Genomic DNA, 23903 nt, shown 5'->3' on the forward strand with positions numbered 1-23903 from the left:
CAGGTTCCAATTCCCCCTCCCCCTTTTTAAGTGCCTCTAGAAGCCTCTAGGGGGGCGTGGCCCCTGGTTATAAAGTAGAGCCTTAATGTAATCAAATTAAATCTTTCAATGTTTAAACAAACAAGAAAAAAATTTAATTTTTTGATGTTCTCTCATAACGCGATGTAAAAAATCTTCTATGATGTTAATGCTAATCTTTAGTGCTCTGAACAAAAATGTACTTAGTTGTATTTGTATCTCTATTGTCTGAAAAAGATACAATTTGTTTCAAAATATTAGATAAGTTGACTCTCGCTTTTATGAATGTTTTCATTCCCGTTTGTTCTTCTCCGAGGTTAAACTTTCATCTTGATACAACTTTTCAAATTTTCTTATAAAATATGGTTTAAAAAGATTAAAATTGTTTTATTTTATTAAATATCATCTGTACAAAATATTTAATTATTTAACATCTTTTGCAGCAAATCTACTCTTATAGATGTTTGTAATGATCTATTTGTCTGTAACAATTATAATAAAGTAACAGGTTCTGTGTTTACCGAAGTACCCCAATAACCACTGAACCTATATGGTTCTCCTCTACAGGGTAGCTTGTTATAGGTATTGGGAAGATCTATAACTATTTTAGGGGAGGGTACCGCCACCGTCTTAAGAGAAATTGCCAAAAAATAGTTCTACATTACCGCTAGGCGGAGCCACTTACTGCAGACAGACACGCAAAAAGGCCCTGGCATATTTATCCGATATTTAGCTAAAATATTCCCAAGCTCCGCCACAATGGGCCGAAGTCGCTCTTATTTCTTTTCCAAAATCAAATAATTAATTAAAATATTGGACAAAAAAAATCATTTAAACCATTTTATAAAACAAATATTTCTAATATGTTTTTTAATTTAAATTATTTATTGTTAGAATTTAAAACTTAAAATAGATAGGTATACGTTAAGCTATAAAAATTTGAAAGAATTTTAATGAATTTAATAGATTTGAAATCTGCATAAAATTTTAAGGAATTTTTTATAAAATTCGTTTTTTTGTATAATTCTTTATCTATAAGCGCAAATACAAATTAAGTTAAATAATTTTGACATCTGTGATTGGTGGATTGAAAACTATCTGCGCCCTGATTGGAGAAGCTTAAGTGACGTACATTATTCAACCAATTAGAGCGCAGGTAGTTTCCAATCCACCTATCCTATTGGTCAAAATTTATGAACTTAAATTGGATTTGCGCTTTTAAATAATGAATTATATAAAAAACGAATTTTATAAAAAATCCTTAAAATTTTATGCAGATTTCAAATCTTTTATATTCATTAAAATTCTTTCCAATTTTTATAGCTTAGTATACGTATCTTAATTTCTAGAATTTATTGAATTCAATCACTAATTGTAACAGAAGGGGCAATTTTGTATATAATCATTAGGGATGTACAATGTACATCAATTTATCGTCCATTGTCTTATCCCTTAAGATTAAAATACAACTGTAATTTGTACCTTAACAATACAGTCTTCAGAGTCGCTATCAGGCAAGTGTCGAGGAGAACAGGGCATCCGTTGGTACGGGTCATTACTCCCGTACAGGTCAGCTGTTCCCATGTTTAGCAAACATTTCTGCTGAATATAGTCGATAACCACCAAGCCTAAATAAGTAAAAAATCAGCGCGGTTTCCCTTTAAGTGCTGAGTCCATCATTATTTTGAATTAAAATGTGGGTAGTTTTTGGTATTTGTTTGTTGTTTACTTTAGTTAAATTAATATCAAATTATTATTAAATTAATATTTATTATGAACAGGGTAGCACCGCAAGGTTAGGGCACGACAGATATTAGCACCGCAGGGTTAAGTACAGTACATCTACAGTAGTTGGAAAAAGGAATATTATATTAAATTTTTTTTTAAATAAGAGGAATGGAGTTTTCAGTGTCCGCTAGCATCAAAAATCTTTCTGATATAATGGAATTAATGATAAGTGTAAATGACTCTTGTTTACAGCTGCAGGGGATGAGGAATAGTTATTTCTTTCATCGTATTATAAACGGCTTTCCGTGGATATAGAATGTACACTTATAAAATTAAAACCAGTTTTATAGCCCCGAGGTGCCGAAGGCACGGGCTAAAAAAACTGGCCTTAATCTTATGATTGTACATTTTTATATTCGTAGAAAGCTGGATATAATAGGATGCTAGACATAGTTTTTCCGTATGGATGAGAACCGGTTCCTATCCACCGGATTCGAATGAATACGAGAATAGTTATTTCTCGTATCGTATTATAAACGGCTTTCCGCGGATATAGAATGTACAATTATAAGATTAAAACTAGTTTTTTAAGCCCCGTGGTGCCAAAGGCACCGGCTAAAAAAACTAGTTTTAATCTTATGATTGTACATTTCTATATTCGTAGAAAACTGGATATAATACGATGCTAGACATAGTTTTTTCGTATTCATGAGAACCGGTTCCTATCCACCGGATTCAAAGGAATACGAGAAAAAAAATTACCAATACATTTTCATAATGTATTTGATAAGAATCTTGTGACTAAAAAAATATTCTACAAAACATGAATACAAAAACGAAATTTCAAGTGAAAATTCTTAATTTCTTACCTGACCCATTGCCGTAAGCCAGTAAACCAAAGACTGCGTTCAAATGTAAACAGGATATTGGGGCTGGGGGCTCCTGGTTCACCCACGGGGTCAGACAGATTAGGTCGGGCTGATACCCTGCGGGCTTCTTCAGTTGACCGGCTCGTACCTAAATAAATTCTAATTAAAGGATTTATTCCAAAGAGGTAATTGTATGAAATACAATTAAACCTAAGTTAGTCAATCGAGTATTTTTTCGTACTATTTTTTTACAACTCTAAGCACCTGAACCCGTTAAATGTACTTTATGAAACTATCCCTTGTAAAATCAAGAATAAAACTGTATTTCAATGAAATCACAACAGCATAAATATCTCTAAATAGACATCATCTTTTGAATAGATCAAATTCTAAAAAAATGTTCCAAGAAAAAGCTTTATAGGAAATCTTTTGGAAAAATACTTTTTCTTTAAATTCTTATTCAGTGTACTTTATTAGAAACTAGCGGCTTCGCACCTAGCCTCTAGAGGCTTTGTCCCAAGAGGTGATCAAAAAAAAAATTAAGGTGAAATTTGTAAAAGGACCAAGGAAATCTCCTGCAAAAAAAAACAAGGTTTTCTTCTGCAATAAAAAAAAAAAAAAAAAAATTGGGGGGGGGGGATTTTTTTGTTTTTTGGGGGGTTGGGGGTGTCCCACCCCCCAAGAAAATATCTTAAAACCACCACAGGACCAGTAGGTATATTCCCTGAAGAGTAGAGCCCATTCGGTTCAGCGGTTACCGAGATCTTAAGCTTCAGACGGACAGACAGATGGACAGACGGACAGACAGACGGACAGACATCGTTCTACTTTGTATTATGGATAAGAACTTTATAAAAGTACTATTTATGAACATTTGTTATGTCTTAGAGGAATTTTTTTTATTTCTTTATGAATAACTAGCGGCTACGCCCCTAGAGGCCTCTAGTGGCACTTTAAATGTTTTTGTTTGTTAAAGTTAATTTTTATTACGATACCTCTTTATTTGACGTTGAAGTCTCCCCTAATTTTTTTAAAATTTCGATTTTTTTGTCATTTCTCTTGGGAGGGTGGTGGTACCCTCCCCCAAAATAGTTATAAACCTTCCCGGGACTTATGAGAAGCTACCCTGTTAAGGAGAACCCGATCGGTTCAGCGGTTAGCGAGATCCTTCGGTACACACAGACACACAGACAGACACACAGACATCCTGTTACTTTAGTATAAGGATATAATAGTTTTTTTTCTCAAAAAGTCTTGCAAAATATTATGTTATATGAAAAAAAATTGTGTTTCAGGAACGTTTTATTTTTTTTTAGGAAAAGATTTTTAGAATTTTTCTGGTAGAAAAATTGAATTTGTTGATTTAATCACCCATAAACCAGTCTCTTGAGTAGAAAAAAAAGGAAATTGTATGTTAAAAATGAACTATTCACCTTCCATTATTTTTCCAGCAACAAATTTTAGTCAATGTGGAAGATTTTTTTAAAAATTATACCTAAATGTCAGTTTAAATCGATTTGTATCCTGAAATTATGTCTCAATCTTACATTAAAGAACTTTGCTTAAACTACGTTTCTTCTTTTAAATTTAAAAGTCAATTTATAAAATTATAAATTAATTTATAAAAACGTGATGGTAATTTAAACCAGCTTTAGATAACGTCATTAATCTTTTATAATAAAATTTATCTTTAGATTCAACCTGGGGCTGGGATTCAGCAAATTAATTCCATTTGAAATTGGTGAAAATTTGTCAATTTTTGTTGCATAATATTGGCGTGAAACTTGTTTTGTGCGGTAACTAATGGGAAGTGAGTAAGAAGAGAAGAAAAGAAGAAAGTTGGTTATGGGGAAATTTTCACTTAGAATTGTTTGTCAGAATAATGGTCCTTGTCCCTGGAGCCAACTAACCAAATAAGAAAATTTATAGAGGTAATCTTTCTATAGCAGTACCCCAGACCCCTCGTTAATCCTATTATAAAAAGCAGTAAGGAATTTTTGTCTGAAGCTTAAGCTCTCAATGACTACTAAACTGATTTGGTTCTCTATTTTAGGTAAGCTTTACGTAGGTTCCATGTTGGTTTTAGGCTATTTCATTTTCAGATTTAGGTCTTAGAATTATTTAATGTTATTTTCCTAGCCCGAAGGTGCTTAGTTTAAATACAAGATAAGAAAACAAGCTTCTCGTAAAGTTAAGAAAAGGTAATGAATAAATGATGGGAAGGAGGGTATCAATAGGTGCTCCAATGTTAATTTGCGGGAAATTTAGAGAAAATATTAAGGATGTTAAGAATAGTTTATAATTAGAACGGAAATACATCTAATTAGACTTTATGAAAGAATATCTGGAGCATGTGTTTACGTAAATTTTATCAAATATAATTCTCATAATTAGCGTAAATACTCTAAATATGACTAGCAGATACGCCCCTAGAGACCTCTAGGATGGCGAGAGGGCGAGTCTACGCTTCCCCACTGTTAATTTTAGTTTTAAAAAGATTTTTTTTTGGAGGGGGCTGGAGATTTTTTTAGGGGCGATCCATCTTCTGAAGGGTGTAGTATTCACCCCAAAAATAGTTATAAACCTTCCCAGGACCTAGAAACTTCACAGTAAAGTACAAATAGACAGACAAACATCTTCTTACTTTATTATAAGAACTAGCGGCTACGCCCCTAGAGGCCTCTAGTGGCACTTTAAATGTTTTTGTTTGTTAAAATTAATTTTTTATGTACGATACCACCTTATTTGACGTTGAAGTCTCCCAGATTTTCAGAAAATTTTCAATTTTTTGTCATTTCTTTTGGGAGGGTGGTAGTACCCTCCCCCAAAATAGTTAAAAACCTTCCCAGGACATATGAGAATCTACCTGTTAAGGAGAACCTGATCGGTTCAGCGGTTAGCGAGATCCTTCGGTAAACACAGACACACAGACAAACATCTTGTTACTTTAGTATAAGGATAAATATAGAAACGCAAAAACATTGTTTAAGTTCTGTAGCAATTTATATCAAACCATTTTATTTAGAACGGTTAAGACGAATATTAATTCAATAACAAATAAAAATTATATACACAACTTTTTCCCAAATATTTTGGCTTATTCTGACACTTTTCACTTTACGGCTTAACATATTTAATACGTAGTTTGTTAAAATACAGAAAATTCTTAAATTAATGGTGCTATTTTGAGTAAATGCAATTAAGCAACGATATTTATTGATTTTATTATCCTAGTTTCAATCTTAATGAACTTTTTATAGAAAGGTTAATAATAACAACTTACTCAAGAAACTGAATAGTCAGCAGAAAAAGTTTATTTTTGTAACTTTGACATATGTATAAAACATTTGACAGAACAAAGAAGAGTGCAAAACATGGAAAGTTTATATTTTAACCATTTTTTAATTTTTTCGTGAAAACTGTGAAATCATTGTAATTTAAAGTCAATCATTCTCTTAGCCGGTACTAGAGGCGGAAAATATATGAAATATGTAATGCAAAAATAAAATATAAGTCGGTAAGACTATAAAAAATTTAAAAATTAATCTTATGCAAGGAATGTAAAAGCTTTTTATTTTGGGGGTGGGGGGTAAAAATGAAAAAATAAACATGGTGCCTGCGTCCTTACTTTTACGACCTTACGACTTATTTAACCAGTTTTAAGACGAAGAATTTTTTTCTATTTTATGATCTTACAATAAGAATGCAACTACCAAGAAATGAAATATTAACTTTATTACCTTAATTGGAACATAATACTCTATTTTCTTCTTTTCGAATTCAAAACCTTCGCCTAAAAAAAGTATCGAATTTAATATATTTTCTTTAGATATTTTGGAATAAACCCGAAAGCTGTCTTAAATGTACTACAAGTACTACTTAAATATTGTTTGTAAACCATTAAATACAGGGTTAATGGGATAAAACAGACATTCATGTCGTAATCACTGAACTTTATTGTTTTATCCTGAGCTTTAACTTTCTCAGTGACGTCATTATGTGAAAACATAGTTTTTTTCCACGTTTTTTTTACTTATGAGACTAGTACATGACATTGATTCTATTACATGACATTGTTATTGATTTTAATACGCGCGTTTACACTGGATGTAAGGTTGGTTGATTGATTACACATTGTTTTCTTGAGGTATGGACCTAGGTTATCATAAAGTTATCTGAGCCACTTTTTTTGAGCCACTAGGGCCAGCTCAAGCTCCATGTTCAAGCACATTATGACATGACTCGCTATCTCATAATAGCTCCCAATTATTACACCACCCTCGTCGAGTATGGCAGCCTGGCAGGTGTTCCAAATAAAGTCACTGTAATGAATGACGAATAAGGTGGTACTGACATTACATATAATATATTATAATATACGAGACTGTTGAGTATTCAAACTTACTCAATAATCTTCCTTCTTACACAACCACGGGGAGGTTGCGTGATTGTATTGTGACAAAATAAGTAAGGTTTACATATAGAGAGTATAAAGTTACGATGTAAGAAGTGCATAGCGCGGTATTCATACCTGAATAAGAGGCAGATTGGGAGGCCACGCTGAGAGGAGGTTTGGCGGGAAATTCACAATTAGGAGATGCTTCGGTATTCCGCTCTGCAGATACCTATACAATCAATCAATCATCAATAAAATAAAAATGGCAATGTGTGTGGAAGTACATCAAAGTCCTTAGTATTTACTAAATTATTTACTTTTATGCCAGTGACACTATTAAAGATCTTCCCTCAAGATTACAATTTCAAAAGACAAAATTGTAAAAACTAAAATTAAAATAGTTATTTCTCGCATCGTATTATAAACAACTTTCCGCAGATATAAAATAAAAAATATAAGATTAAAACCAGTTTTTTTAGCCCCGAGATAACTAAAAAAACTGGTTTTAATCAAATGATTGTACAATTTTATATTCGTAGAAAACTGAAAACAATACGATGATAGACTTAGTTTTTTCATATGGATGAGAAACGGTTCTAATCCAAAGGATATTAATCGGTTTCGAATGAATAAGAGAAAAGATATTACCTAGCCATTCCAAAAATAGTCAATAATTAAATCTATGAGTAAAAAGTAAAATGTACCTCATAAATAATTGGAATTTCCAGACAAGCCACTTCACCAACAGTGTCCTTCTTTAACAGCTTGAACAACATGACCTAAATAAATAATATCTTTACGATTGTTAATAATAAAGAAGAAACAATAATAAGTAGTTAAGTATTACGTAATGGTTGAGTTAAAAAAAAGAGTCTGTTATAAGTCTTATTATTTCTTCTGAAAACATTCAGTCTCATAGCTTTTTGCCACTATTGTGTTCTATCCTGTTTTTATTTAGTTTACATTGATAAACCTTAGATCATAGCAAGCTCAAGTGACTTGAATGGGTACTTAAACAGCTTTCCAAACCATTGACTTACCTGTGCAGATTGACCGGCCAAGAGAAGGCTTTTACAGTCTGGCGACAGTGTGATCCCGGTAATTGCATAAGGGTCGTCTTCCGTCGCGGGGCCGCCCTCTACTTTCCCGGATTTATTCTTTTCGAACAGTTTTTGAGTTCTGACGCGGCATAGCGCTTGCATACAGTTGGTGCTGGTGTCCCAGAAGCGTACTGATCCGTCCGCATGTCCGGTAACTAAAGAAATAATATACTTTAAAACATATTAAAAACATGGATGATAACACTAACCGGAACACAGCTATTACAGTTTATTGTTCTTTTTGCTAATTTGTTGTTACTGTGTCTCATACAAATATTATCTTTATGTTCAAACATAATGTTATTCAATGCAGTAAAATAAAATATGCAATATTCAATATTCAATATTAAAATTGGCAATCTGAAGTCCTCATCTATTATGGTTATTATATTGAATAGGTATTTAATTATTCAAGGGAAAGTTTAAACAGAGTGGTTAAACTTAACTTGGAAATATTATAAATTGAAGGTTGTGCACTTATTCCTATCCTTCTGAAATTTTGTTTTGGTGCTTTCCATTAAGTGCTCATCGAGCTTTTAACTCCCCCCCCCCCTTATTTATTAAATACTTGAAAATCTTAAAAACTTTACATCAAGCAAGGGCACACTAAAACTTAAAATGTACTTGTGTAAGTAATGGTTGACTGCGTAATTGTCGCCAGTGGTCAGGCAAACGTTAGGTTATGGCATAGAGAAAAAAATAAAAGAGAGGAATCGAAGCAACTAGAAGACGAAAATAGGCAGTGGGCCTAGAGGCCTACTTAGCGCTGTTGCCGCGCTAAAATTTATTGCTATTCCACTACTTTTCAAATGGGAGGATTAAAAATTATTTTAAAAAATATTTTTTTACTTTTTACTATTTCCATATTTAGGGCAAGAATATTAGATTAGATATTTTCGTTTTAATGTTTTAATTAAAAATTACATAGAATTTTATTTTTATTTAAAAAAATTTGTTCATGAAAGATGAATCCTTCTATTTCTAAAAAGGGGGAAATTTTTTTCATAATGAACATTCAGCTGATTCTGACCGCCCACGGCTGTTTGCTAAATATCGCTTTTCTTTTTATTCACATTATTATTTATGATTGACTTACAAAAAGCCCTGGGCGGTTTTTGATTTTCGTCTGCTTCTAAGTTTAGGGATGGGGAAGTAGTATTTTACCATGAAAAAGGGGTGAGTATTCATCCTCTTATCCTTTTTCCTTATGGGTTATGGAGTAGCTGCACCATGGGTGGCGCTTAAAAATCTTGGTGGAAATTGCCTATAACTATCTTGCAACTATTGGGAGCCCTTTCATCTTGATGACTTTGTGATTTTAAATACTTACCTACATAGCCACTTTGCACATCAATGCCTATATTCCTTTTGTTATGCAACTAAATAAGTATATTTTCTTCACCGAATTTCTTATGCTTTCTCACAAAGTGCCAAAAGAACACTGAAACCCCTGCCAACCTTATTTTTGAAATAAATTGAAAATTAAGAGGAAGGGGCTAGTCATTTGTTATATGCCTTACCCTTGCAAGGCCTAAACCTGCGGTGCCCTAACCATGCAGGGCAATCCAGTACCCAATTTAACCTAACCGTAAAGTAAAAAACCCGAGATAGGGAGTTTAATGCTCAACAGGGTGATTTAGGGACAATGCCAATCTGTGTGTATTAAGAAACCTACCTAGTAATTCAAATTGACTTGTACATGCATCCTTCCCCTTGTCTACACCACCAGAAATTGGCCATTCTCGCATTGACCAGCCAGCCTAAAATAATCAAATGTTGACGTTATTCTTCAATCAAAAAATTTTTTTTATCGTATGTATGTAGCCTTGATTCTCTGAAGTTAGGATTCAGATGCACGAGGAGATTTGAGGTGAGAATCCTTTGGCCAATCCTAGATTGGTAAGCTTCGCGCACAGCTGGGTGTATTCTATGATACATTACAAGCTGACCCGCTGATCCTGGCCTAGAGTTTTGGCAGGTGTTCCATATTAAGCCACCCTAATTAATGGAACTCATTTTTATCGTCATTGTTTATTATGTATTACCTACAAATAGTTGCTTCTCCCCTAGCCTCCGGGAGAAGGTTTTGAAGTCGAGAAAAAAAATCTTTAACCATCCGAAATTTTTAAGCTTCCCCAAAAAATTCTTTTCGCACCAGCAATTTCCGAGATCTTAATCTTCTTTAAAAAAAAACCTTACCTACTACTTTATATTACAGGATATAAAAGGTATGTAGGCCTCCTTGCCAATAGCATTAAATCAAAAAACTAATATATAACTATAATACTGAACTTTTTAAAGATATATGCCTTGGGTTGGTTTAGGGATATTTTTTTTGAGATTAAGCCCCAAAATCAGTAAGAGTCACCAGCGTCAAATCCTAGCGATTTCTCTTAGGAGGATGAAGTTACACTACCATTAAGTAGTTATCAACCTTTCCTTGACCAATTAGGAGCGCCACTGTAATTGAGAACTATACCAGTTCAGCGGTTAGCGAGATTCTTCACTACACCACACCGACAGAAAAACAACCTATTACTTTTATAACAGGAATATCTTACCTGTGCTTTCCCTCTACATCCAAGTGAGTACAGGGCTGGGATAATTTCTGGAGGACAGTTTACAATATATTCACATGAGGTCACAGCACTTTCCTGAAATTATCAAAGGCATGAATGTATAGAATTGGCTATAAAAATGTTTCAATCTATGCTTTTATCTACTATTGATCATAAATATATCAAAATTCTATAATTTAACATTCTTCAGTATTCCTTGAATCAAGCAATATTAGCTTGGTCATAATGTATGTCAGTGTTAATTATGGTAAAAGTATCTTTTATCATAGAATCTTTTGATTTTTTTTGCATAGTTATTGATGATAAATATTATATTATGTTATGTGATGAAGAAAATAATATTTCATGTTAGTTTGACATATGCAAAGCATTTGATATATTTTAAAAATCTTTTTGTTGAAATAGAAATACCAAAATTAAAACATCAGAACTGTATCTATTTTGTTTTAAAAAAGGATTTTTCATCCAACTTTCCCACTAATGAATAAAAAATTTAAAACGACAATCTCAAACATACATTTAACTAAAGTATTTTCGAATTCAAAGAGAATTTTAATTTTAATAAGAAATTTCCTGCCTTGAGTTTATTCTTTTAAAATTATTTTAAAAAGTACAATTATTCAATGTAAATATTGCATTTAAATGTTACAAACAAAAACCTCAGAAGCATAAAAACATTCTGTCGCAGTCATAAAAAAAAAATCATTCCGACAATTTACATGGTAGTTGCTATGGTTCAGCTTTGCCGCAAATTAAAACAAAGGGGGGGGGGGGAGATGTGCCACTTTTTGAAACCAAAAGTAAAACTGCATGATCTCAACCGATAGAAGAGTTACAGCTCTAAAATTCAGCACAGCAGTTCCTTATGTGGAGAAGAATATGGAACTGTGAAAACCGCCGTTTCCCGCCGAATTTTTTTTGGCCTTTTCTCGCCAGAATAGACAATTTTCAATCATCTGTGATAAACTTTAATTTTCTCATAAAAATTTCGCTTATATTTTCACTTGACACTTGTAAGATTTTACACTGGCAATTTTTTTTTAATATTGACATGTTCGAAATATTACAAGTGTCACGTGAAAATATAAGGGAAATTTTTATGAGAAAAAAAAGTTTATCTCAGATTATTTAGAATTGTCTAATTTGGCAAAAAAGGCAAAAAAAAATTCGGCGGGAAACGGCGGTTTTCGGCGGGAGCGGCGGTTCCGCCGCCGTTTCTTCACAGTTCCATATTCTTCTCCACATAAGCAACTGCTGTGCTGAATTTTAGAGCTGTAACTCTTTTATGGGTTGAGATCATGCAGTTTTACTTTTGGTTTCAAAAAGTGGCACATCCGCCCTCCCCCTTTAAAAATTAAAAAGAGAAACCATATAATGAAATATATTAGGTTTATTATTTTTAAAAATCATTTATAACATTCTATGAATAGTTATTTGGAATAAAAGTTGAAAAGAGAACAAAACTAATAAATCTTTTTGGATTTTTCTGTAAAAACTCAATTTGTATTTTTTACTTTGAAATGTGTCTGACGTTAAAAATAATACATGTCATAACAAATGTCTCTTTCTAGATAAACTAAAAAAGCGAGTAAACTATCATCAACTTAGCTGCGCTAATTACACACCTGATAGTCCTTGTTCCTTAAACTTAATGAATATAGCTGAATGAAGTAAATAAACTATTGACAACTAATTAAACTAGAACACTCCATACTAATCTAGGAATAGTCAGGGAGGGAGGGAACACTGGCTGTTTATTACTCAAAGTTTTTTTAATAACGATTTCTTATTCCTTGGCTGAACAACCTTCGGAACGTTATTAATTGATTGATTGATTAGCCATAGTTTCTTAGGGTTTGGGCCTAAGTAGTCATGGAGTAGGCTGAGACACTTTTGTATAGCCACTAGGGCTATCAAGCTCCACGTTCAAGCACATTATGACTTGACCCGCTATCTCACGAAAGCTACTCATTATTACCTCACCCTCGCCGAGTATGGCAGGTGTCCCAAATTAAGTCATCGTCATGAATGACGCTTTCCGCAGAGGAGCTTGGGATAAGGGTAGTACTGATATTATGTACTTGACTATTGAGTATCCAAACTTACTCAATAATCTCTTTCTAACACAACCAGGGGAAGTTGCGTGGAACGTTATTAATTTTGATTGGTTGGTTCATTAAGTTGAGTGTCCAAACGTTTCAACCAATAATTGTAATCTACAGAAAGAGTAATTTAGCAAATCATCACTTTATATCATTGTCTTATCCCTTTAGATCCCTATGAATAGTGGAAAAAGACAAAAGCCGGTAAAATATTCTTTTATCAAATATTATTTGTTAAATTCTGCATTTAGTAGTCTACAAAATGTAGGGTATATTAGAGAATTAATATAAATTCGTTTGTAATGTTCCCTAACTCCCTGATAACCATCAAATTAACAAGTAGGTAAGTGAATTGTATCAATTACATTCTAATTTTATCCAATTGACTGCAATTTTTAATTGTTCATGCAAAATGAACATTACACAAACTTTTAGGTTAAACACAAAATGTACAAATAAAATAAGTAGGTAAGTAGTAAGATAATTGTTATAGGATCACTATTTTTGGACTGAAATAATTTTAGGAATATTAATTTTAAAACCCGTTACAATGTGAATAAAAAGACGATATTTAAAAATACATGTCGACATAATAAAATAGAAGGGCGACATTTAAGAATAAAAGACGACATTTAAAAATAAAAGACTACATATAAAAATAAGACATAAAATAATTACCTGGAAATCCATAGCATAGGGGTTTTCATAGCTGGGTAGACCTGTGGATTTCAGGTCAATGGCGACTAGATCATTACTCAGAAGAACAATCACACATTCTGGATTTGACTGCTCGGACCTAAACAAAATTTGTGTATAAGTGAAGTTTTTCATATCAGATCGTTAAGGTTATAGTTCTAAGTTAGGTATGCACGAAAATAATTGAAAACCAAAAAAATTTTAAAACCTGCAATAGAATTTAAATAAGTATATTAAAGGGGGATGTGGAAAATAACCATTTGGGCAGGGGGGGGGGGTTTACTCGAGAACCCTTAGAGCTAGAGGGAGCTAATTTTGGATTTAAGCTTCTATGGGGCCAAAGTTACTTTTAAAATTATCGTCGACCCCCCACCCCCCCCCCAAATTTTTTTTTTTTTGGGGGGGGGGTAAAAATTTTTTTTATTGCATTTCTCGCCGAATTAGGCAATTTGAAATCATTTAAGACCATGTTATTTTTTTCAAAAATTTTTCGCCTTACAAGCAACCCTGCGCGGGGTCATTTTTTTCAAATTCTCGTTGAAGGTATATCTTAAATACAGTATGCTACTCTCTTAGTTTTAAAGATAATTGGATGAAATCTTTTTGATTGTGTCACTAATTACCCCAAGTTTTGGTATCTTTAAAAAAAAACGGCGGCGGGACCGCCGCTCCCGCCGTCCGCCGCCGTTTTCCGCCGCCACCAAAAAAGAAATTTTTTATTGCATTTCTCGCCGAATTAGGCAATTTGGAATCATTTGAGACCATGTTATTTTTTCAAAAATTTTTCCCCTAACAAGCCCACACGGCCTTCCCAAACTTTTATACTGAATTTCATTTCCTATAACTGTACAAACTTCCCCCCCCCTTACCCCAAGTACTAAAGTTTGGGAGGGCTGTGTGGGTTTGTTTTTAGAGTTATCAACCTAATTCTTTTTGTGAGCTCTCTTATATGACTGGATCTACACATAAAACTTTGAAAATTGAATTTTGGGACTTTCCCTCTAGGGGCTAGTGGAGCAAAAGACCCCCCCAAACACTAAAAATTTAAGTTCTGAGCTTATTTTTAGAGATATTGAGATTATTTTTTTTTTGGAATTTGGAATCATTTGAGACCATGTTATTTTTTTCAAAAATTTTTCGCCTTACAAGCTCCCGCCGTCCGCCGCCGTTTTCCGCCGCCACCAAAAAAGAAATTTTTTATTGCATTTCTCGCCGAATTAGGCAATTTGGAATCATTTGAGACCATGTTATTTTTTCAAAAATTTTTCCCCTAACAAGCAACCCTGCGGGGGGGACTTAGTCATTTTTTTCAAATTCTCGTTTATGAAGGTATATCTTAAATACAGTATGCTACTCTCTTAGTTTTAAAGATAATTGGATGAAATCTTTTTGATTGTGTCACTAATTACCCCAAGTTTTGGTATCTTTAAAAAAAAACGGCGGCGGGACCGCCGCTCCCGCCGTCGTTTTCCGCCGCCACCAAAAAAGAAATTTTTTATTGCATTTCTCGCCGAATTAGGCAATTTGGAATCATTTGAGACCATGTTATTTTTTCAAAAAATTTTCCCCTAACAAGCAACCCTGCGGGGGGGACTTAGTCATTTTTTTCAAATTCTCGTTTATGAAGGTATATCTTAAATACTGTATGCTACTCTCTTAGTTTTAAAGATAATTGGATGAAATCTTTTTGATTGTGTCACTAATTACCCCAAGTTTTGATTCAGTTATGTTTAAAAAAGTATTATTTAAAAAAATCAGGTTGATATCTTTAAAAATAAGCTCAGAACTCATATTTTTAGCGTTTGGGGGGTTTTTGTGCTCCACAAGCCCTAAGAAGGAAAGTCCCAAAATGAATCTGTAATGGTTCGTTGATTCAGTTATGTTAAAAAAGTATTATTTAAAAAAAATCAGGTTGATATCTTTAAAAATAAGCTCAGAACTCATATTTTTAGCGTTTGGGGGGTTTTTGTGCTCCACAAGCCCTAAGAAGGAAAGTGCCGAAATTCAATCTTCAAAGTTTTATGTGTACATCCAGTCGTATAAGAGAGCCTACAAAAAGAATTAGGTTGATAACTATAAAAATAAGCCCACACGGCCTTCCCAAACTTTTATACTGAATTTCATTTCCTATAACTGTACAAACTTCCCCCCCCCCTTACCCCAAGTACTAAAGTTTGGGAGGGCTGTGTGGGTTTGTTTTTAGAGTTATCAACCTAATTCTTTTTGTGAGCTCTCTTATATGACTGGATCTACACATAAAACTTTGAAAATTGAATTTTGGGACTTTCCCTCTAGGGGCTAGTGGAGCAAAAGACCCCCCCAAACACTAAAAATTTAAGTTCTGAGCTTATTTTTAGAGATATTGAGATTATTTTTTTTTTGGAATTTGGAATCATTTGAGACCATGTTATTTTTTTCAAAAATTTTTCGCCTTACAAGCAACCCTGCGGGGGGACTTAGTCATTTTTTTCAAATTCTCGTTTATGAAGGTATATCTTAAATACAATATGCTACTCTCTTAGTTTTAAAGATAATTGGATGAAATCTTTATGATTGTGTCACTAATTACCCCAAGTTTTGGTATCTTTAAAAAAAAACGGCGGCGGGACCGCCGCTCCCGCCGTTTTCCGCCGCCACCAAAAAAGAAATTTTTTATTGCATTTCTCGCCGAATTAAGCAATTTGGAATCATTTGAGACCATGTTATTTTTTCAAAAATTTTTCCCCTAACAAGCAACCCTGCGGGGGGGACTTAGTCATTTTTTTCAAATTCTCGTTTATGAAGGTATATCTTAAATACTGTATGCTACTCTCTTAGTTTTAAAGATAATTGGATGAAATCTTTTTGATTGTGTCACTAATTACCCCAAGTTTTGATTCAGTTATGTTAAAAAAGTATTATTTAAAAAAATCAAGTGTTTGGGGGGGTCTTTTGCTCCACTAGCCCCTAGAGGGAAAGTCCCAAAATTCAATTTTCAAAGTTTTATGTGTAGATCCAGTCATATAAGAGAGCTCACAAAAAGAATTAGGTTGATAACTCTAAAAACAAACCCACACGGCCCTCCCAAACTTTAGTACTTGGGGTAAGGGGGGGGGGGAAGTTTGTACAGTTATAGGAAATGAAATTCAGTATAAAAGTTTGGGAAGGCCGTGTGGGCTTATTTTTATAGTTATCAACCTAATTCTTTTTGTAGGCTCTCTTATACGACTGGATGTACACATAAAACTTTGAAAATTGAATTTCGGCACTTTCCTTCTTAGGGCTTGTGGAGCACAAAAACCCCCCAAACGCTAAAAATATGAGTTCTGATCTTATTTTTAAAGATATCAACCTGATTTTTTTTAAATAATACTTTTTTAACATAACTGAATCAACGAACCATTACAGATTCATTTTGGGACTTTCCTTCTTAGGGCTTGTGGAGCACAAAAACCCCCCAAACGCTAAAAATATGAGTTCTGAGCTTATTTTTAAAGATATCAACCTGATTTTTTTAAATAATACTTTTTTAAACATAACTGAATCAAAACTTGGGGTAATTAGTGACACAATCAAAAAGATTTCATCCAATTATCTTTAAAACTAAGAGAGTAGCATACAGTATTTAAGATATACCTTCATAAACGAGAATTTGAAAAAAATGACTAAGTCCCCCCCGCAGGGTTGCTTGTTAGGGGAAAAATTTTTGAAAAAATAACATGGTCTCAAATGATTCCAAATTGCCTAATTCGGCGAGAAATGCAATAAAAAATTTCTTTTTTGGTGGCGGCGGAAAACGGCGGCGGACGGCGGGAGCGGCGGTCCCGCCGCCGTTTTTTTTTAAAGATACCAAAACTTGGGGTAATTAGTGACACAATCAAAAAGATTTCATCCAATTATCTTTAAAACTAAGAGAGTAGCATATTGTATTTAAGATATACCTTCATAAACGAGAATTTGAAAAAAATGACTAAGTCCCCCCGCAGGGTTGCTAGGAAATGAAATTCAGTATAAAAGTTTGGGAAGGCCGTGTGGGCTTATTTTTATAGTTATCAACCTAATTCTTTTTGTAGGCTCTCTTATACGACTGGATGTACACATAAAACTTTGAAAATTGAATTTCGGCACTTTCCTTCTTAGGGCTTGTGGAGCACAAAAACCCCCCAAACACTAAAAATTTAAGTTCTGAGCTTATTTTTAGAGATATTGAGATTATTTTTTTTTCGGAATTTGGAATCATTTGAGACCATGTTATTTTTTTCAAAAATTTTTCGCCTTACAAGCAACCCTGCGGGGGGACTTAGTCATTTTTTTCAAATTCTCGTTTATGAAGGTATATCTTAAATACAATATGCTACTCTCTTAGTTTTAAAGATAATTGGATGAAATCTTTTTGATTGTGTCACTAATTACCCCAAGTTTTGGTATCTTTAAAAAAAAACGGCGGCGGGACCGCCGCTCCCGCCGTCCGCCGCCGTTTTCCGCCGCCACCAAAAAAGAAATTTTTTATTGCATTTCTCGCCGAATTAGGCAATTTGGAATCAGTGGCAATGGGAACCAGGGTTGCCCCCACATTTGCTAATATTTTTATGTCTGTTATAGAAGGTAGAATGCTTAGAACTTGGAGAGGCCAAGCCCCAGCATGGTACAGACGGTTCATAGATGACTGCATTATGCTGTGGACTGGATCTGAAGTAGAACTTTTAAATTTTTTAGAACATATAAACAACATACATCCCCTGATCAAATTTAAAGCCTCTTATGATTTTCAGAGTAAAAAAGTTGAATTTTTGGATACTGTAATTTCCATAACTGAACAAGGATTTATTAAGACATCCCTTTTTACAAAACCTGGCAAGAAATGTACATATCTCTTGCCATCAAGCTGTCACCCTGGTCACATCACCCAAAACATTCCCTACTCTTTAGCTCTAAGACTCAAACGAATCTGCTCTGACAATTTAGACTTTTTAGCACACCTGGACATATTACAAGAAAAACTGTTAGGAAGAGGTTACAAACAAAACTTCATAGTTAAAGCTTTTGAAAAGGTCAGTAATCTACCCAGAGCAACAGCATTGATAAAAACCGAAAAAAATCCGGTAAAGAGAGTTGTACTCTCACTTCAATTTGATCCCAGACTACCCAATATTTCTAATATCTTGTTTAGGTTTTGGAAAGTCATGATACAGAATCCACACCTCAAAAGAACCTTTCCAGATCCACCAATGATTTGCTGGTCCAGACCTAAAAATCTACGGGATTTTTTAATTAAGGCACAACTCCCACCAGTAATTACAGAGAGAAGGTCAAGCAGGGTTAAAAATGGATTTTCCCACTGTGGTAGAAATTGTAAAATGTGTCACAATTCCCCCCGGTTTTGTAAAAGTGTCATAAACACTAAAACCAATGAAATCTTCCCTATTTTAAGCACTCTAGACTGTACTAGTAAAAACGTTATATATCTTATTACTTGTAGGAAAAACAGTGGATCCTGTGCAGTTAGGAGACCTCAGTATGTGGGCCAAACAAGTAGAATGATCTCCAGCCGTTTTAACGAGCACAGCCACACAATCAGCACTGGATCAACTACAGTTGGAAGTCATTTCAAGGCCCAAGGACACAATCTACAGGACTTGGAAATTGTCCCAATAGAGAAAATAAGAAGCACAGACCCCTGGATACGCCTAGCTAGGGAAAAACTTTTGATTAGGTCTTTTGATTCTGCTCTCAATAAAATTGTGTAATTTGCTTCACCCAACAAACATTCAATCATCAATCAAACAAAAAAATCCTGTTTTCAAACAAGACCCATCTTTCCAACAAATTTCTTTTTCAACACATAACATTTGTTTGCAGTTTCAGAGATCTACTAAAAAACCCTCATCATTTAGTTTGTAAAAAGTATTTTATTTCTGAACATTTCTTTAAACTCAAATTAACTGTGTGCATTTGCAAATTTTTATAAAAAAAACTTTTAAAACACAGTTAACATTTCAAAGGATTAAGCTTCTTTGATATTCAGGTTATCTTTTAACTCAAATCAATTGTTTGCATCATCAAATTATACTTCCAAAACTCTCAAATAAGTCAACATTTTATACCATGTAGTTTTCATTTCATGTTTTATCAAAAAAATGTACACATTTTTTCACTTTTTTGGTTAATTCAAAAGAACACCAATTCTTCCTTCATCCTAAAACCTAAACAAAGCAGGATATCATAAAGATTAAAATTTTTCCCATCTCAGGAATAACTCCACCCATTTTTTTAACAGATTTCAAAATCCAAATCTCCACCCATAGACAACCAAGGACAAAGATAAATCCACAACCTTTTCATAACCCCCCCCACTCCTCCCACTTTTTGTCTCCTCCCAGGTTTTTTTCTGTCTCCGCCTTCAACCAAACTCACCATCCAAAACTCCGCCTATTTCCTAACCATCAAAAAAATTCCTCTAATAAAAACTATGCCCCGCCCCATAACTCAAACAAGGCCAAGAATTATTCCCTACTCCTCCTTTTAAAAAACTAATGTTTTAATCTTTTATTTCAAACTTTATCAGTAGTCATCTGTATTTTATGGTGATACCTAAGATTCAAAATAATTTGTGACATTGTTCTATATAAATGTATGTTTAATATCTTTGATCATATTTGCTGTTATCTAATGTCTCATGCCTATATTTTTTAGACAAAATGAATTGAAAATGATTGCTAAAATCGAAATATATCTTCATGTCTTAGAATAGTGTAATTTTTTTAAAAATAGGTTGAAAAACATACTAACTTTAAAAAAGAATCATTTGAGACCATGTTATTTTTTCAAAAATTTTTCCCCTAACAAGCAACCCTGCGGGGGGGACTTAGTCATTTTTTTCAAATTCTCGTTTATGAAGGTATATCTTAAATACTGTATGCTACTCTCTTAGTTTTAAAGATAATTGGATGAAATCTTTTTGATTGTGTCACTAATTACCCCAAGTTTTGATTCAGTTATGTTTAAAAAAGTATTATTTAAAAAAATCAGGTTGATATCTTTAAAAATAAGCTCAGAACTCATATTTTTAGCGTTTGGGGGGTTTTTGTGCTCCACAAGCCCTAAGAAGGAAAGTCCCAAAATGAATCTGTAATGGTTCGTTGATTCAGTTATGTTAAAAAAGTATTATTTAAAAAAAATCAGGTTGATATCTTTAAAAATAAGATCAGAACTCATATTTTTAGCGTTTGGGGGGTTTTTGTGCTCCACAAGCCCTAAGAAGGAAAGTGCCGAAATTCAATTTTCAAAGTTTTATGTGTACATCCAGTCGTATAAGAGAGCCTACAAAAAGAATTAGGTTGATAACTATAAAAATAAGCCCACACGGCCTTCCCAAACTTTTATACTGAATTTCATTTCCTATAACTGTACAAACTTCCCCCCCCCCCCCTTACCCCAAGTACTAAAGTTTGGGAGGGCCGTGTGGGTTTGTTTTTAGAGTTATCAACCTAATTCTTTTTGTGAGCTCTCTTATATGACTGGATCTACACATAAAACTTTGAAAATTGAATTTTGGGACTTTCCCTCTAGGGGCTAGTGGAGCAAAAGACCCCCCCAAACACTTGATTTTTTTAAATAATACTTTTTTAACATAACTGAATCAAAACTTGGGGTAATTAGTGACACAATCAAAAAGATTTCATCCAATTATCTTTAAAACTAAGAGAGTAGCATACAGTATTTAAGATATACCTTCATAAACGAGAATTTGAAAAAAATGACTAAGTCCCCCCCGCAGGGTTGCTTGTTAGGGGAAAAATTTTTGAAAAAATAACATGGTCTCAAATGATTCCAAATTGCTTAATTCGGCGAGAAATGCAATAAAAAATTTCTTTTTTGGTGGCGGCGGAAAACGGCGGGAGCGGCGGTCCCGCCGCCGTTTTTTTTTAAAGATACCAAAACTTGGGGTAATTAGTGACACAATCAAAAAGATTTCATCCAATTATCTTTAAAACTAAGAGAGTAGCATATTGTATTTAAGATATACCTTCATAAACGAGAATTTGAAAAAAATGACTAAGTCCCCCCGCAGGGTTGCTTGTAAGGCGAAAAATTTTTGAAAAAAATAACATGGTCTCAAATGATTCCAAATTCCAAAAAAAAAATAATCTCAATATCTCTAAAAATAAGCTCAGAACTTAAATTTTTAGTGTTTGGGGGGGTCTTTTGCTCCACTAGCCCCTAGAGGGAAAGTCCCAAAATTCAATTTTCAAAGTTTTATGTGTAGATCCAGTCATATAAGAGAGCTCACAAAAAGAATTAGGTTGATAACTCTAAAAACAAACCCACACAGCCCTCCCAAACTTTAGTACTTGGGGTAAGGGGGGGGGGGGGGGAAGTTTGTACAGTTATAGGAAATGAAATTCAGTATAAAAGTTTGGGAAGGCCGTGTGGGCTTATTTTTATAGTTATCAACCTAATTCTTTTTGTAGGCTCTCTTATACGACTGGATGTACACATAAAACTTTGAAAATTGAATTTCGGCACTTTCCTTCTTAGGGCTTGTGGAGCACAAAAACCCCCCAAACGCTAAAAATATGAGTTCTGAGCTTATTTTTAAAGATATCAACCTGATTTTTTTAAAATAATACTTTTTAAACATAACTGAATCAACGAACCATTACAGATTCATTTTGGGACTTTCCTTCTTAGGGCTTGTGGAGCACAAAAACCCCCCAAACGCTAAAAATATGAGTTCTGAGCTTATTTTTAAAGATATCAACCTGATTTTTTTAAATAATACTTTTTTAAACATAACTGAATCAAAACTTGGGGTAATTAGTGACACAATCAAAAAGATTTCATCCAATTATCTTTAAAACTAAGAGAGTAGCATACAGTATTTAAGATATACCTTCATAAACGAAAAGGCGAAAAAATTTTGAAAAAAATAACATGGTCTCAAATGATTCCAAATTCCGAAAAAAAAATAATCTCAATATCTCTAAAAATAAGCTCAGAACTTAAATTTTTAGTGTTTGGGGGGGTCTTTTGCTCCACTAGCCCCTAGAGGGAAAGTCCCAAAATTCAATTTTCAAAGTTTTATGTGTACTGTAGATCCAGTCATATAAGAGAGCTCACTAAAAGAATTAGGTTGATAACTCTAAAAACAAACCCATACAGCCCTCCCAAACTTTAGTACTTGGGGTAAGGGGGGGGGGGGAGTTTGTACAGTTATAGGAAATGAAATTCAGTATAAAAGTTTGGGAAGGCCGTGTGGGCTTATTTTTATAGTTATCAACCTAATTCTTTTTGTAGGCTCTCTTATACGACTGGATGTACACATAAAACTTTGAAAATTGATTTCGGCACTTTCCTTCTTAGGGCTTGTGGAGCACAAAAACCCCCCAAACGCTAAAAATATGAGTTCTGAACTTATTTTTAAAGATATCAACCTGATTTTTTTTAAATAATACTTTTTTAACATAACTGAATCAACGAACCATTACAGATTCATTTTGGGACTTTCCTTCTTAGGGCTTGTGGAGCACAAAAACCCCCCAAACGCTAAAAATATGAGTTCTGAGCTTATTTTTAAAGATATCAACCTGATTTTTTTAAATAATACTTTTTTAAACATAACTGAATCAAAACTTGGGGTAATTAGTGACACAATCAAAAAGATTTCATCCAATTATCTTTAAAACTAAGAGAGTAGCATACAGTATTTAAGATATACCTTCATAAACGAGAATTTGAAAAAAATGACTAAGTCCCCCCCGCAGGGTTGCTTGTTAGGGGAAAAATTTTTGAAAAAATAACATGGTCTCAAATGATTCCAAATTGCCTAATTCGGCGAGAAATGCAATAAAAAATTTCTTTTTTGGTGGCGGCGGAAAACGGCGGCGGACGGCGGGAGCGGCGGTCCCGCCGCCGTTTTTTTTTAAAGATACCAAAACTTGGGGTAATTAGTGACACCGCCGCCGTTTTTTTTAAAGATACCAAAACTTGGGGTAATTAGTGACACAATCAAAAAGATTTCATCCAATTATCTTTAAAACTAAGAGAGTAGCATACTGTATTTAAGATATACCTTCAACGAGAATTTGAAAAAAATGACTAAGTCCCCCCGCAGGGTTGCTTGTAAGGCGAAAAATTTTTGAAAAAAATAACATGGTCTTAAATGATTTCAAATTGCCTAATTCGGCGAGAAATGCAATAAAAAAAATTTTTACCCCCCCCCCAAAAAAAAAAAATTTGGGGGGGGGTGGGGGGTCGACGATAATTTTAAAAGTAACTTTGGCCCCATAGAAGCTTAAATCCAAAATTAGCTCCCTCTAGCTCTAAGGGTTCTCGAGTAAACCCCCCCCCCCTGCCCAAATGGTTATTTTCCACATCCCCCTTTGTTGAGCTCAGCTGGCTACAAAATACAAACTTAATTTAAAATATCAAAGTCA

At 33.8% G+C, this 23903-nt stretch overlaps 1 protein-coding gene across 6 annotated transcripts in view; it reads right to left on the reverse strand.

The window, feature by feature from the left end:
• Tomosyn (syntaxin-binding protein tomosyn) overlaps positions 1–23903 on the reverse strand; it is a 111904-nt gene that overhangs the window by 24976 nt on the left and 63025 nt on the right. For all 6 annotated transcript variants that reach the window (XR_013877649.1, XR_013877653.1, XR_013877652.1 and 3 more), the window contains 9 exons: positions 13471–13588; positions 10673–10765; positions 9787–9871; positions 8052–8266; positions 7716–7790; positions 7147–7240; positions 6356–6408; positions 2616–2763; positions 1501–1646 (listed from right to left, as the gene is read on the reverse strand). Coding sequence is in view for 3 of the 6 variants with exons in the window: in XM_080153991.1 (XP_080010117.1) it covers positions 1501–1646; positions 2616–2763; positions 6356–6408; positions 7147–7240; positions 7716–7790; positions 8052–8266; positions 9787–9871; positions 10673–10765; positions 13471–13588 (1027 nt within the window). In the remaining 3 variants the exon portion in view is untranslated. The remainder of the gene's footprint in view (positions 1–1500; positions 1647–2615; positions 2764–6355; positions 6409–7146; positions 7241–7715; positions 7791–8051; positions 8267–9786; positions 9872–10672; positions 10766–13470; positions 13589–23903) is intronic.

The sequence above is a fragment of the Acartia tonsa genome, chromosome 1, assembly GCF_053477335.1.
Source record: "Acartia tonsa isolate MP-2025a chromosome 1, ASM5347733v1, whole genome shotgun sequence".
In the NCBI taxonomy this organism is placed as follows: Eukaryota; Metazoa; Arthropoda; class Copepoda; order Calanoida; family Acartiidae; genus Acartia; species Acartia tonsa.